Source organism: Anopheles maculipalpis, chromosome 2RL (genome assembly GCF_943734695.1).
Source record: "Anopheles maculipalpis chromosome 2RL, idAnoMacuDA_375_x, whole genome shotgun sequence".
NCBI lineage: Eukaryota > Metazoa > Arthropoda > Insecta > Diptera > Culicidae > Anopheles > Anopheles maculipalpis.
In genome coordinates, this window is record NC_064871.1 from 72,460,585 (window position 1) to 72,473,465 (window position 12,881).

The 12,881-nt window shown below is 45.4% G+C and overlaps 5 protein-coding genes across 5 annotated transcripts in view; 2 read left to right on the forward strand and 3 right to left on the reverse strand.

The window, feature by feature from the left end:
• LOC126556345 (signal peptidase complex subunit 3) overlaps positions 1 to 12,881 on the forward strand; it is a 586,951-nt gene that overhangs the window by 379,597 nt on the left and 194,473 nt on the right. The window lies entirely within an intron of this gene.
• On the reverse strand, positions 1,938 to 2,720 carry LOC126556272 (non-homologous end-joining factor 1-like). The gene has a single exon (XM_050211508.1). It carries the CDS (start codon positions 2,718 to 2,720, stop codon positions 1,938 to 1,940), a length of 783 nt encoding a protein of 260 aa, XP_050067465.1.
• Positions 3,185 to 4,281, forward strand: LOC126559931 (uncharacterized). The gene is made up of 4 exons (XM_050216094.1): positions 3,185 to 3,275; positions 3,336 to 3,376; positions 3,440 to 3,662; positions 3,731 to 4,281. The coding sequence occupies exons 1-4, from the start codon at positions 3,185 to 3,187 to the stop codon at positions 4,279 to 4,281; spliced, it is 906 nt and encodes a 301-aa protein (XP_050072051.1).
• The window catches only part of LOC126556137 (GDP-fucose protein O-fucosyltransferase 1), a 452,711-nt gene continuing 444,553 nt past the window's right edge, over positions 4,724 to 12,881 (reverse strand). The window contains exons 2-3 of the mRNA XM_050211356.1: positions 5,948 to 6,052; positions 4,724 to 5,826 (exon numbers count right to left, since the gene is read on the reverse strand). Coding sequence (XP_050067313.1) covers positions 4,724 to 5,826; positions 5,948 to 6,047 — 1,203 coding nt within the window. The 5' untranslated portion in view covers positions 6,048 to 6,052. The remainder of the gene's footprint in view (positions 5,827 to 5,947; positions 6,053 to 12,881) is intronic.
• LOC126568801 (golgin subfamily A member 2) lies at positions 7,903 to 11,569 on the reverse strand. The gene is made up of 4 exons (XM_050225433.1): positions 11,499 to 11,569; positions 9,691 to 11,235; positions 9,243 to 9,482; positions 7,903 to 9,161 (listed from the first exon to the last, which is right to left on the reverse strand). Exons 1-4 carry the CDS (start codon positions 11,538 to 11,540, stop codon positions 7,956 to 7,958), a joined length of 3,033 nt encoding a protein of 1,010 aa, XP_050081390.1. The 5' UTR covers positions 11,541 to 11,569; the 3' UTR covers positions 7,903 to 7,955.

Genomic DNA, 12,881 nt, shown 5'->3' on the forward strand with positions numbered 1-12,881 from the left:
GCCACGTGATTTCCCCTTTTTTCTCTGGGTACCACATGGGTTAACCCTTGTGGGTATGCGAATAAGAGAGCGTGGCGAACGACTTCTGTTGGGAGAATGCAGTAAGCACTACAATTATGCTAAGATGATTTTGATGATGATGATGATGATGATGATGACTGTTGCGGGATGCTGTTCATCGAACGCGTCCTCCCGAGGGGTCGAAAATTATTTTACCCCATCTTGACAACCAAGGATATGGCCGTTTCTAGTACGTTAATTGAGGTGCTATTTCGAGGTGAGAGAATATTGGCTTACAATTTTGATACATGACGCATTTAAACATAGCAAATAGCGTCACTCGAACGCTTCTTTTGCTGCTATTCTAAGATTGAAACGTGGAATCTGTGTGTGGCATGGATTCTCGGTAGTTGTAGCATTGGAATAGATTACTTTGTGTGCGCGATGCTAAAAATAATTATCAGCAACGTGTGGGAACGTTTGGAGGCGTCTACAGGCTAAGTACCGAGATTGTACGCAGTTTATGATTCACTCACATGCGTGATTCATTCCTACGCATTTGTTCGTGTGCGTGTGTCTGCGCTAACATTTGATTTAATGATGTTTGTCATCGCACCTGCTGTGATATATGATACGTTGTTATCTGGGACATGATAAAACTGGCTAATTTTCATATGTATTTAACATAGTTTGCGTTTATTTGTAGCTTTTTTCTTTGCTAATATGTGGTACTTTATAGTATTGAATGCTCAGGCCTTTAGTCTGATGGCCGTCAACAATTTTTCGAATGATGTGTTTCAATTATCTTATTTGTAAATTATTGGTCAATTGATTTAAATAAGCTTCTTCAGGTTAATTAGTTGACAATATGACTGCTATCAAATCTTAAAACATATTTTTACTAACTTGACAGCTTGAAAATACAAAAGGTTTATCGCAGATAAAACAATAAAACTTTACAATTGCCATAACTAGCGTTTATATTTGAGAATAAAAAAGATTACATTAAGTTTCACTCAGTTATTTAAAAAATGTGATAAAAGTTAAAAAAAGCTGCCTTAATTGAGCCAATTTCCAATGATTCTCGTTGACACAAGCAACGGAAAGGGACCGGTATCAAATCCCATTCGGATGCGGCCCTAAAAGGCACAGCACTGACTAGCCACGACGACTAAAACGAGTTAGAATTGGTAGGTTAAAACTTCTTGAGGTTACCGTGCTGAACGAGACACAAATGTTCAAGAGTTGGGATTAAAATTTTGACATGAGTTTGCAGACAATTTTCCGATTACTCGGCCATATGTAAATCAAATCGTTAGGTAAGGCAGGCTTACCGTGACCGATAATAAAATAAAACCACCTACTATTGCACACGATGAGATAATGAGAAAAATGAGATTGTGAAGTCAATTTTCAATTCATTTACTTAGTTTTATGTTTGTAGAATTTAGTAAAAACATTTTAGAACGCATTTTAGAGTCGCTTTTTTTAAATTCTGTTAAAAAATTATAAAAAAGGACCATTCATCAATTTTAAAATTGAAACAAAAAATTCTTCGGATATCCCTTTTTTAACATTCATTAACTCTAGGTTGGCTCTAGGGAAGCGGACATAAAAGTGGCCTTATATTATTGACGGTCACTATATATCGTCTAGGTTAAAAGAGCAAAAGTAGAAAAATTAAATTGCTCCATGTTTTGATTCAACACAGATTGCTGAATGATCTACCTAATAGTGATGGGAAAGTACCGATGGATCTGGTGAATCGGAACCGTTTCCCTTGGCGAAGCATTGATTTTGGTTAAATGACTAAAATGTGCTGTGGAAATTAAATTAATAACTATTCCAGTTAGTAATCCTATGAAATAAAATGGTTAGAAAATTGATTTTTAGTCAAAAAATGTTACTACCAACTAAAAGATTAGCATCTATTCCGATCACTCATCGTCGTTTTCATACTCTATCACGGTTTTGGTGATATCTGCCGCTGCCACGCTCAATGGTTTGACACGTTTTCTCCTTCGTTTCGTAGGTGTACCGAGCGTAGTAGGAACAGGCGTCTGCCTGCTTCGACCACTCGATGAATTTACCATATTTTGCTCAAGTTCTAACGTTTTCATTAGCCGATCCCGGTGAACGGCATGGTCCAAAAGACTGTCTATACGTACAGTTTGCTGTGGCAGTTGAACGGGGAACTCCTGCCGGAACGTTTGCTCATCGAATGGAACCGTCTGCACGGTGGTTCTGTTTAGCCGGGCCCCTTCCGCTTGATACTGAGCAATTTCGAGATCCTTTCGCTTTAGCTCTTCCACCAGAGCATCGATTTCTGCCCTCTGACGGAGCAATGTACGCCACAGTGGTTTGATGTAGTGACGGGAAACTTCTTGTCGCGTTCCTCGGGCGAGGAAAAATAGAAACGTGACTGGGTAGTTGGCAAGATAATACTTTGCCGTAAAGTGGACACAATCGTCGACAATGGTTGCACCGTAACTTGCACTGCATCCGGCAGCAAGAAGTGTTTGGTCAATGAGCGGCTCGGAACAGTCCAGATTTGGGTTTTGTTCTTTTTGTCGTTTGATTAGGGCTGCAATCAGGACTACCTCCAGCCACAGGTCACCCTCTGTGTCGAACACAATGCACGTGATTTGGTCGGAGCGTTTCGAAAAGTTTACACCGTAAAATGCTTTCGTTTCTAGCGTTAGTTCACAAAAGTCTATCATTTTTAATGATCCAAAGAAGCGCACACAAACACACCAGCTCACTAAACACTAGAACTGTTTGTCAATTTTGTTTCCTTTTATTGTTCTATCTTACTGAATTAAATCGCCTTTGTTTTGAGCAACCTTACCAACAGGTCTCACCGCTCTTGATTTGTTTACATTATCAGCTGTGCGACGGTTTGACAGCTGTCAAACCGGTCCGAGCAACAAAAACAGTTTGTTTGTGTAGAGTTTTTTCGTGCATCAAGCGGTTTGAAATTGAATTGGAGAGTCTTCCCACTTTACCGCCACACGCTGCAGCCGGGTGACACATAAACGATGCAATCCCGCCCGAAAGAATAGCTGAAGCTCCATTCCGTTTTATCGGTGGACAAGGGGAGTTGTGCTGCAACGGGAAGCTGCAATAACACGGAACACGGTTCGTGCTGTTGGAAGCGAGCGGGGAACCACCTGTGCATCCGCAAATGTCAACCCGATCCCAAACCATGCAGCAAAACAAGCTTCGTCGCTTCCAAACTGACCAGCGGAAGCTACTAAACATCATGAAAAGTAAGTGTAAGTTTTTGCCATTGAAATGTAGCAAACTGCCAGTACATGAATAATCTTTTATTTTAGCTGAAAAACGAACCAGCAGACAGCGAATGCCGAAACGGAATGTAAGTGTTGGCAAAGTGGGGCGCGCTACTGTGAGGTATCTATCTAGTCTTTCGTTTTTATAGACCGTTGCTATGCCGAACGAGACCGTCCTTCGCTTTATCACGCTGGTGAAGCGCAACAGCTGCCTGTGGAATCCGAAAAATCGACAGTTCCGTAACAAAGCCCAGGAGGAAAAGGCCTGGAACGATATTGCGGAAGTGATGGGATTTTCCGTCGATGAGCTGAAGGACAAATGGGTATCGTTGAAAAGTTCATTCCGGGCCTATCAGATTAAGTTTGTTTCAGGTAAGGGACTTTTATCCGTTTATATGCATGATAACATTAGACACATTTGCTTTTGATTTTTATTGTAGAACCGGAAAAGGCACGTAAATGGTTTGCGTTTGATGCAATAAAATTCTTGGCGACCCCCTCTAACAGTGCTGTGCGGTGCTATGATACATCCAGCCCGAATAAAGAAGAACTGGTGATTGAAGTGTGCAAGAATGAGGACGGTACGATCGATTACTATGACGAGGAGCATGAGGATGGAGAAGACGAGGAAAACTCTGTAACCCTTGAGTCTTCGGAACCGTGCGAAGAACTAAAGATGGCACATTCCACAACCACAACCAACAGTTGTGTCCCGGAAGTCGAACCGAAGCTGCCAATGGACGTGACGTTGGATCGGAGCTCAATTTTTGGACAGAGCATTAGTGTGAAGCTAAAATGCTTGGACCGACGGCAACAAATGATTGCCGAAAAGATTATCTCCGATATCATGTTTGAGGCGGAATTGGGCAATCTTACTACAGAGCACGTGTGGGACATTCAGCAAGTGTTGCGAAATTCACAGCCTTCCGCAATGAAACGTATTGGAAACTATGGAGTTAATGATGGGCGTAAAGATGAGACCACTGTCTAGCCATGCACCTAAGTCCTTAACCACTCAAAAACGGTTCACCAGGACTTGGTCTAGTATATAGGAGTAGAACAGAGGAGTTAATCCTACTCCGAGCTCGTGTGGAATCAATTGTAGGCTATTCCTGATTAATGCGAATCATTCCGGATTACTCCGGAGCAAACTCTGCATTAATCCGGACGTAAAACACATGAAATTAGAGGCGGTAGAACGATGGAGGACAATACAATATTGTTGAGAGAAAATGAGCCGTCGCGAGCGAGTTTATCATAGATAAATCTTAAATGAGTTTTATTTTCTTGTAAAATTGTTCATTAAACTGAGTATCGCCACCTTGTAATATCATCAGACACACTTTTTAAAATAATAATACTTAACTACAGTGGAAAAATCCGCAAAATTATTCATAAAACGTGTGTATTTTTCATTGTCGGTGGTCCACACGCTACAACTCTTCGTGTTCCTGTTGCGCCATTGCACTCTTCACCTTCGGGCCAACTTTTTCCGGCGGGAAAGCCCAAAACGAGGATGGAAATCCGTTCGAATCACGCTCTCGCTTCACAAACGCCGAGTACGAGGAGATACAGTTGCCGATAAAGTGATTCGAGCGGCCCAAAATGGCCAAATCCAGATGTGGATTACCGTCCGGATGACGGACCACTGTCACCTCCATACGCTTCAGTGCATCCTTCAGATCGCTCAGCATGTGATTACTGTCGGAGGCAACGAAAACGGCCCTGATCGGATTATCTGGTGCTGTTTCACGTTGCAGTTTAATTCGTCGCTTTAGCTGCCGTACAATAGTGTCCCTTGTTGGCATACATATCTCTCCCGTCAACTGACCGTACTCGTTCCGATAGCCCAAACATTGTGGCGAAGAGAACAGATTGGAGCTTTCCCTCACGTGCTCACAGGCACGCACCCAATCAATACCGTTCCGCAGGTGAATTCCAATAAAAGCACCCTTGGGCAGCGAATCACGGATAAACTGTTTCGCTTCCTCTTCGTACTTTACCGACCACCGGAGATAGCGATGCAGTAGGACATTTGCTTGCTGAACTGGAAATACAGCCGGTGCACCGGTAAACGCCAGCACGGGCCATTTAACGCCCGGATAGCGCACGTTCCACTGTTGTGCCATCCGATCGCCATGGTGCACATCGTAATTAAGTTTCGGGCCGAAAAATTCTGATTTTGCAAATTCTACCCCGAACGTGTCCCAGAACGGACCAAACGGGTTGCCACTTTTTGCATTACATCCGTGCCCGGTACTACCGTCCAGTCCCATGCGTTCGGTGTAGCAGAACGAAATGCGCTCTTCCGGTAGCCATAGGGTTGGTGCTAGTGTTTTCATAAAGTTTTCCATCGTTATCACTCGATGAAATGCTTGCAGAGGTGCCACCTGGAAGTATGTATCGAACGGCACCTGAACGGAGCGTAATTCGCCCTTACGGTACTCGACCCAGGGCGGTAGAACGAGCGTACGGTTTAATGCTTTTGCGAACCCCAACGAACCGAGGAAATGATCGGCTTGGTTGCCGAAACGGCCTGAAACAAAAAAAAAAACAGATTTTGGCTTTTCCAGCAAAAAATTCTAAAGAGGTTAAGGTGTCCGCCCCTTATTTGGAGCACTTGGGTGAGCAAGAATCACCCCTGGTATTGTTCTTACCCATACAAGGACAGTACATGATGTAGCCATTCTCATCCACTGTAATCGGTTGCACAGCGCCAATAGTAGCAGCAAGCAGAAGTCCTAAAAATCTTAACATATTTGCTAAGAATAGTTTAATTTGCTTCAAAAGGGGGCAGCAAAGCTGATCTGTCCTCTTTTGGTCGTTGGATCGAGTTGTTTACAATATCAAACCGGTAACAACAACAAAAAGTTTGGTTGTCAAGCGACGCGAATCAACACAGTCGCGCACACTCACACACATGACACCTTCCAATTGAGCAGTGTTGCCAGTTGACGCTTTTAAACTTTCCGTTCCATTTCAAGTTTTAGAGTTTTTGGAGGGTCAAGAAGGGTCCTGGGACCTTTTCCCTGGGTTTCCCAGGAGAGGAAAGAGTATGCTTAGGATCGAACGGATGGCAAAGAGATATGGTCATCGAAAGGTATGAGAAGGAACAGGATTCTTATGACCCACTGTGTCAGCTGCTTGCGTCTTTGCCTGGTACAGAAGTCCTCAATATCACACCCAAACCTCACAGCCTAGCGCCTTCGTCTGCCAATCCAATATATCTATCTTAACTAGAACCTACCACGCCTGTTCTGTCCATATGGACGGCGTAGAAGTACTTGGTCGTCTGGAGACATTCTCATGACTTGATCAGTCCGTCATGCGATGTGGCTCATTTTAATTCTTATAAACCTTTTCAAACTGCGTGTACTTGCGTGATGTAAATCGCGTGAAATTCACAGCGACCGTGTTGTGCGCGAAGTGCATGGCAATTCGGCATTCATTATACCAAAGAATGGATACTTTCAATAGATATTACGAAGTTTGTCCTCACAATAGGCGATGAACGATAAGATAAATCTAGTGAAGGACCTCCTGAATTCGCGTGATGCGAATGATTTGAATTTTGAGTGACGTAGTTCGAATCACCCAGACGTCCGAGATGATCGTATCAACGAAAACATTAAATTTTAACATAAAGGATCAATGAAATCGAGAACCACGCGTTTAGGGCACAGCACGGCAGCGAGAGAGACGATTGTGCAAAATTGTTAAGAATAGTTTGGAGAATACTGACCGTTATGATGTCGAGATCGTGCATATGCTTTTGAATACTTATTAGTCTGTGTTCGATCTGAGCTCATAGATTCCAGTTGGATCCATTCTGGACAAGATCGGTCAAGCGACTGTTCAACATCTTTCTCTCAAACGCTTCTTAAAGGATTTCGACGGTTTTGAACAGAGTGTTTGTTCTACTCAGCGACTCAGAGAAGTATGCTAGTACTTGGGGCTAAAAAACGATCTATACGATCTACATCAGACGCAGTAGGGATGGATTGTTTGCACGACTTCAAAGGTCAGCAATTACTAGTGTTGGATAGTAAGCACGAGAGCAACCGGGAGACCTCATCACACACTTCAAGTTCTTCGCCCTCACGAGGTTGCTCTACGCACCATTCAAACTCTTAGTCCTGTCGAGGTACCCCATCGCCCTCTTAAGTTAGCTCTTCGCCCTCTTTGAGTTTTTCGACCTCACGATGTAGCTCTTCGCCCTGACAAGGTAACTCTCTTCGCACTCTTCAAGCTCTTTGCCCTAGGTGAACGGGGAGCTACCGAAAGGCTTCACCGCTCACATGTTAGCGAGTAGATGCCTTCTCCTCTATAAAACTTCGACTTTTTTTTTATTTGAACTTGTTTCACAATATTCATTTTTACCACAAATTCCACACTTTTGCCAAAAACGATGTTTCATATCTGTTTTACGCGCTATGCTTGCGTTAGCTCTATATATTTCGATCGTACAAATACCGCTATGCCAGCTACAATAATATATGCCAGAAGAAACGTTGACAATAATAAAATATGCAATATATCATTTAAAAAAACAAGGAAAACTATACCACAGCATTTGAGGGGGGGTAGGGGGGGATGGTTATGGAAAGGTTCGAGTAGGGCAGACTTTATGTGGCCTCGGGCCTTCCAGTCTCTCCCCGCGCGTGTTTAAACCGTTTCCAACCGACCAGAACAGCAGGAACAGTGCTGTACACCACTACCGTACGGAATATTTGCCTCCTTAATATCGGTCAGCAACGAAAGGATGCGGCCAGCCGTTTCCGTTGGTTTAATGTGCACCTTTGGTAATGGCAGCGGTGAATGTGGCTCTCCATCAGCACCGTGTAGCATCCCGACGGTGGGGCCCGCTGCCGCCGGTGAACCCGAAACCGTTGTACTATCGTCGTAACCCGGACTAATGGGATTCGTCGTTTCCAGTTGACTGTAGTTGTAGTTACTGCTATTACTGCTACTGTTCAGCGATGCGGGATGATGATGATGGTGATGATGGTCGTGATGATCATGCTCATCACCACTCTGCTGCTCCTGTACCAACCGGTGCACAAGATAGTTAAGCTCTTTCAGCTTTAGCTTCATCATTTCCCGATCGTCCGCCAGCTGCTGTAGCTGCAGATCACGTTCCATGTCCTTCTGCTTTAGCAACCGTCTTTGCTGCTGGTAAAGCGTGATATATTCTCCAATCGTTTCCGTTTCACCCTGCAGCTGCATTACCAGATGTTCGAGCCGTTGCTTTTCCTCCGTCAGTTCGGCCACCTCCAGCATGGTACGCTTGAAGCGTTGCTGCAACTTTTCCATCGCTTCCATCGTGGGGATGCTGCTCACGATGGACGATTGGCGATCGAACGCATTGCCAACGGCACCGTTCGGTGGTCCTTCCGTGCGATCTTGCTGGAATCGGTTCAAGGCCTTCAGTAACTCTTCCTTCTCCTGGCGAAGTGTTTCGATTTCTTGCTGCAGCTGGGCAAACCCAGTTTCTGGTGAATGATCGTCCACTGGCTGCTGGTCACCGTTTACCAGCACAGGCTGTTCGTTCGACACGGAACCTTCCCGCAGCTGACGCCGAAGATCTTCGGTAGTGCGTTTCTGAAGCTCCAGTTCACGCTGTAGCGTAGCAGCATCATTCGATCGTGACTCGTAATAGCGTAATCGGTCGATTTCTTGATTCTGCTGGTAAATTTGTTTGTTCAGTTCAGTATTTTCGTGCGTTAGCCGTATCATTTCCTCGTCTTTGTAGTGTAGCTTCTCGCGGATGGCAGCCAACTCCGACTCCAGATTGCCGTAGTTGGCTTTCATTTCCTTACCGAGGTGTAGTTCGGTTTGAAGTTTATCCGTTAGATTTAGCTTGTCATTGCTCTGATGAGAGTCGGAGAGGAAAAAAAATGATTTGAATTGAAAAATGATTGGCACAAGGCAATCGTACAAGCCGTTACTTACAATCTGCACAAATGCTCGCTGCATTTCTTCCAGCTGATACTTGAGCTCTTGGTTTTGTGTAACGGCACGGGACGCACCAACCCGGCCACTTTCAATCTCCGCCAGCAGTTTCGCCACATCCGGTTTGTCTAGCTGAAGACGTTCCACTGTAAGCTGCAGCTGAGTTATTTGCTCCTCGTACTCTTTCATCTGTGTTTCATAATCACTCTTCTGTTGTTCCTCTTTGGAAACGTTACCATTCTAAAATTAAAAAAAAATCTTTTTATAAGAGTCATTCATAAAATATCTTAATTGAAGAGTCATTCAAAAGCAAAATTAAAGATTCATTCATCTTTAAAGATTCAGATTATCCTGAATTTTGATTTGACAGATGAATAGAATGATCGTTTTGGTTACACAACCAAAAATCGATCGACTGAACAGTGACTCCAGCCTTACTGCCACTTACCATAAGCTCTTCCTTTTCACTGTTCAACTTATCGTAGCTGTTGCGCAGCGTGTTCAGTTCCGCTTTCAACCGTTCGTGCTCTTCACGCAGCTTAGGATCCTCCCCTTCAGCTGATTCCGATTTCACCTCCTGCTGAGCGTCGTACACCGACTGCTGCTTCTGCATCTGCTGCTGTATCTGTCGCTCGAGTTCATTCGCAAAGCGTACGGCCGTTTCCTCACTCTTTGACAGCCGATTATTCTCGTCCGTTAGCTCCTGAATCTTTTCGGCCAGGTTGCTAATTTCCTTGTTCAAATGTAGCACATAGTTCTGGTACTGCTGGCTACTCTGGTCCCGTTCCGTGCCGATCTGTTTGATTATCTCCTGCAGATCCTTAATTTGCTGTGCCTTGATAAGGTTTTGCTGGGTGAGTGATTCAATTTTCGCATTATAATCCTGCCCATCGTCCGTAGTTAGCTGATCGATTCGTATCTTGGCAAGTCCGAGCTCGGAACGGGTCTGCTCGAGCGTTTGCTGTGCCGATTGATACTCTTCATTGCGCACGGTAAGCTTTTGGCGCAGTTCCGCTATATCGTCCTGCAGATCTTCGTACAGCTTGCGGAAACGTTCCGCTTCCCGCTGGTACTCACCGACCTGGGAAGCGATCGTTTGCTCGAGCTGCTCGTAACGCTGACTGTGACTGGTCGCTTCCGTTAGCTGGCTTTGTAGCTTCTGTACGGTAACGGTCGTGTCTTGCAAACGATTCTGCAGCTCGTTCGTTTCGGCCGTTCGTTCCTGGAGGAGTGATTTACATTTGCTCAGCGAGGCGGTAAGTTCGGCCTTCTCGCCAACCAGCACACCAACGGCCTGTATCTGCATTTGTAGCTGTTCCTGCAGTGGGCCCATCTCCACCGTGAGGCGGGTGCTGTTCTCCAACCGTAGCTTATCGGTCTCGTTTTTCAACTCGTCCACCAGAGACTGTTGGTTGCGTAGCCGTAATCGTAGCTCATCGTTTTCTAGCTTTTCCGCGTTCAGCTGTCGCGCTAGGTCGGCTTTTTCCGATTCCAGCTCGAGTATTGTGTTTTGTGGGCCGAGATCTGCGTTCGCGTTCGCGATAAGGTTCCCGATTTCATCCGAAAGTTTGTTGATGTTGTACAAGCTAGCGTCAACCGGTGGTTCCGGTGGACGGGCTTCCACAGTCGGCGCGACAGGTGGTGCCGGGACTGGGGCAAGCTTCGGTTCGACATTTTCAAACAAATCCACCACACCCGGCTGCTGGGTGAATGGGAACGTACTGTTGCTGAAATAGTTTGCGATCGACACAGTTGTCCCGTCGGTCGACGTGGAAGCGGGCACATATTCCACCGACGAGAAGCTACCTCGATTGAAATCATCCTGTTCAAGTGTACCGATTTGAGGATTGACACTGTTCGGGTACGGTGGTTGGGTGGAGATGTCAGCTGTTGGCTGTCCAATGTCCGGTGGTGTGGGTTCAGTGCCGGGCGGTTCCTGGCACTGATGCGGGTCATGATCGCGGTCTTTCTGTCGTGCCTGATACTGCTTTAGCTGCAAACGTAACATATAGTAATTGCTATTAGCGAGCAAATTTCATTCAATCGTGCGAGAAAGGTGACGTGTCAGATTGTTTGCGTTTCTGGTGCGATTCTGTCACCAAACACACACTGCAGGACGTGTCTGCCGACGTGTTTTGAGAGATTTTACGAGGAAAGCAATAATCAAGACTGTTTACTAAAGAATGGCGCCGACCGATCCGATTGTAGGGTTGCAAACATTTGGCCGATTTTCATGCGTAATTTCGGAATGTTTACCTTTTTTCTTGCAGCAGCGATTTTCTCTGCCTTGTCTGCCATATTTACACACACCTATGTTTTTTTTTTCTGAAGAGCCTAGCTGTCAGCCGATTCTGACAGAGCAAGTGGGCTTATCGTACGGGAGGTGAGATCATTGTGAGTTGCATAATCCTGTCCCGGGCAACCAAAGAAACTTCGTATGCAGGAGTTATTAACAGCGTAACAGCGTATTCCATCGTCTGATAAGGGCTTTTTGGGAAAGAACATTGTTTTTACATAAAAGCAACCAAAGGAAAACGAATTCAATTTCATACTTCGAAATAACCATTTGCGATCACAACTGTCAAACGCCATTCAACATGGCGCCTGTAAATGGGGCTGACATTACCGAACCACCCAGTCCGGTTTCTGTGATGTCAAATAGGCAAATAGCAAGGAAAACGGGAGCAAATAATCCAAAACGTAAATTCATCTCTCGCGCGCGCCGTATTTTTTACCCCGTTCCGCATAATGAGTCTGAATAATTGCAAAAGTGATTTCGTGTAGTGAGATTTTGCGTCATCCCGTGTCTCGGGAAACACGACTATATCAAGAAAGCATCACCATCTCTACCTTATTCGACGTGGCTGGCTGCGAGTGCGTTGATGTTTGGGAACCAAAAACGTTCGATCGTGATAAATACAGGTACACCATCACCGCCGGGAACCGTGCCGTGAATCACCGATATATGAATGTTCTGCTCTAAAGCACGACAAATCGAAACAAACCGAACAGCGCTGTGTTACACTGCTGGTGATAACAGCAGTGAAATCAGAAGGCACGCAATGAATTCAGTGTGGCTGGTAGGCTGTTTAATTTTGCACGAGAGTTGTATCTCAAGTACCTCGTGTGCCGCGCGACCCATCCACCCCCGTTTGCTGCCACGGACACGGACACGGACAGTACCGGGGTGTACGGACGGCGTATGATGTGAAATTATGTAATTTTGTGGCCCTCTTCGCTTCGTACGCGCTATCTTTGAGCTTACCACATACGATAGTTAGTGCAGAAGAAACGGGGGGGCGGGCCGGATAAGCGTGTACCAAGCGGTTACGTGGAAGTTGTTGGCCGGGAGGGAACGTGTCCATGCGTTCGACGTTTTGCCGAGAGCAAAAACCGTTCCGGAAGCGAAAACACATAGACAGCTCTCTTGCGGGCTTTGGTACGTTGTGGCTGATAGCAGATCGAACGCACTGGACCAAGATTGTTTTCCCAAACAGGCATAGAGGGGGTGCAGGAGAATCGATCATCGAGCAAACATGATGATAATAGCAGCGAACCAGCCAGTTGTTCAGTTCTTGACAGGAGAGAAAGAAGCGATTCCGATGGACACACTGGCACCGGAACTCGTTAAGAGTCTCG

Coding starts and splice junctions, on each gene's coding strand:
- LOC126556272 (XM_050211508.1), bottom strand. CDS start 2,720: ATGATAGACTTTTGTGAACTAACGCTAGAAACGAAAGCATTTTACGGT.
- LOC126559931 (XM_050216094.1), top strand. CDS start 3,185: ATGTCAACCCGATCCCAAACCATGCAGCAAAACAAGCTTCGTCGCTTC. Junction 3,276..3,335: donor AAACATCATGAAAAGTAAGT/GTAAGTTTTTGC, acceptor CTTTTATTTTAG/CTGAAAAACGAACCAGCAGA. Junction 3,377..3,439: donor AGCGAATGCCGAAACGGAAT/GTAAGTGTTGGC, acceptor TCGTTTTTATAG/ACCGTTGCTATGCCGAACGA.
- LOC126568801 (XM_050225433.1), bottom strand. CDS start 11,540: ATGGCAGACAAGGCAGAGAAAATCGCTGCTGCAAGAAAAAAG. Junction 11,236..11,498: donor TCGCTGCTGCAAGAAAAAAG/GTAAACATTCCG, acceptor TTACGTTTGCAG/CTAAAGCAGTATCAGGCACG. Junction 9,162..9,242: donor AGCGAGCATTTGTGCAGATT/GTAAGTAACGGC, acceptor GACTCTCATCAG/AGCAATGACAAGCTAAATCT.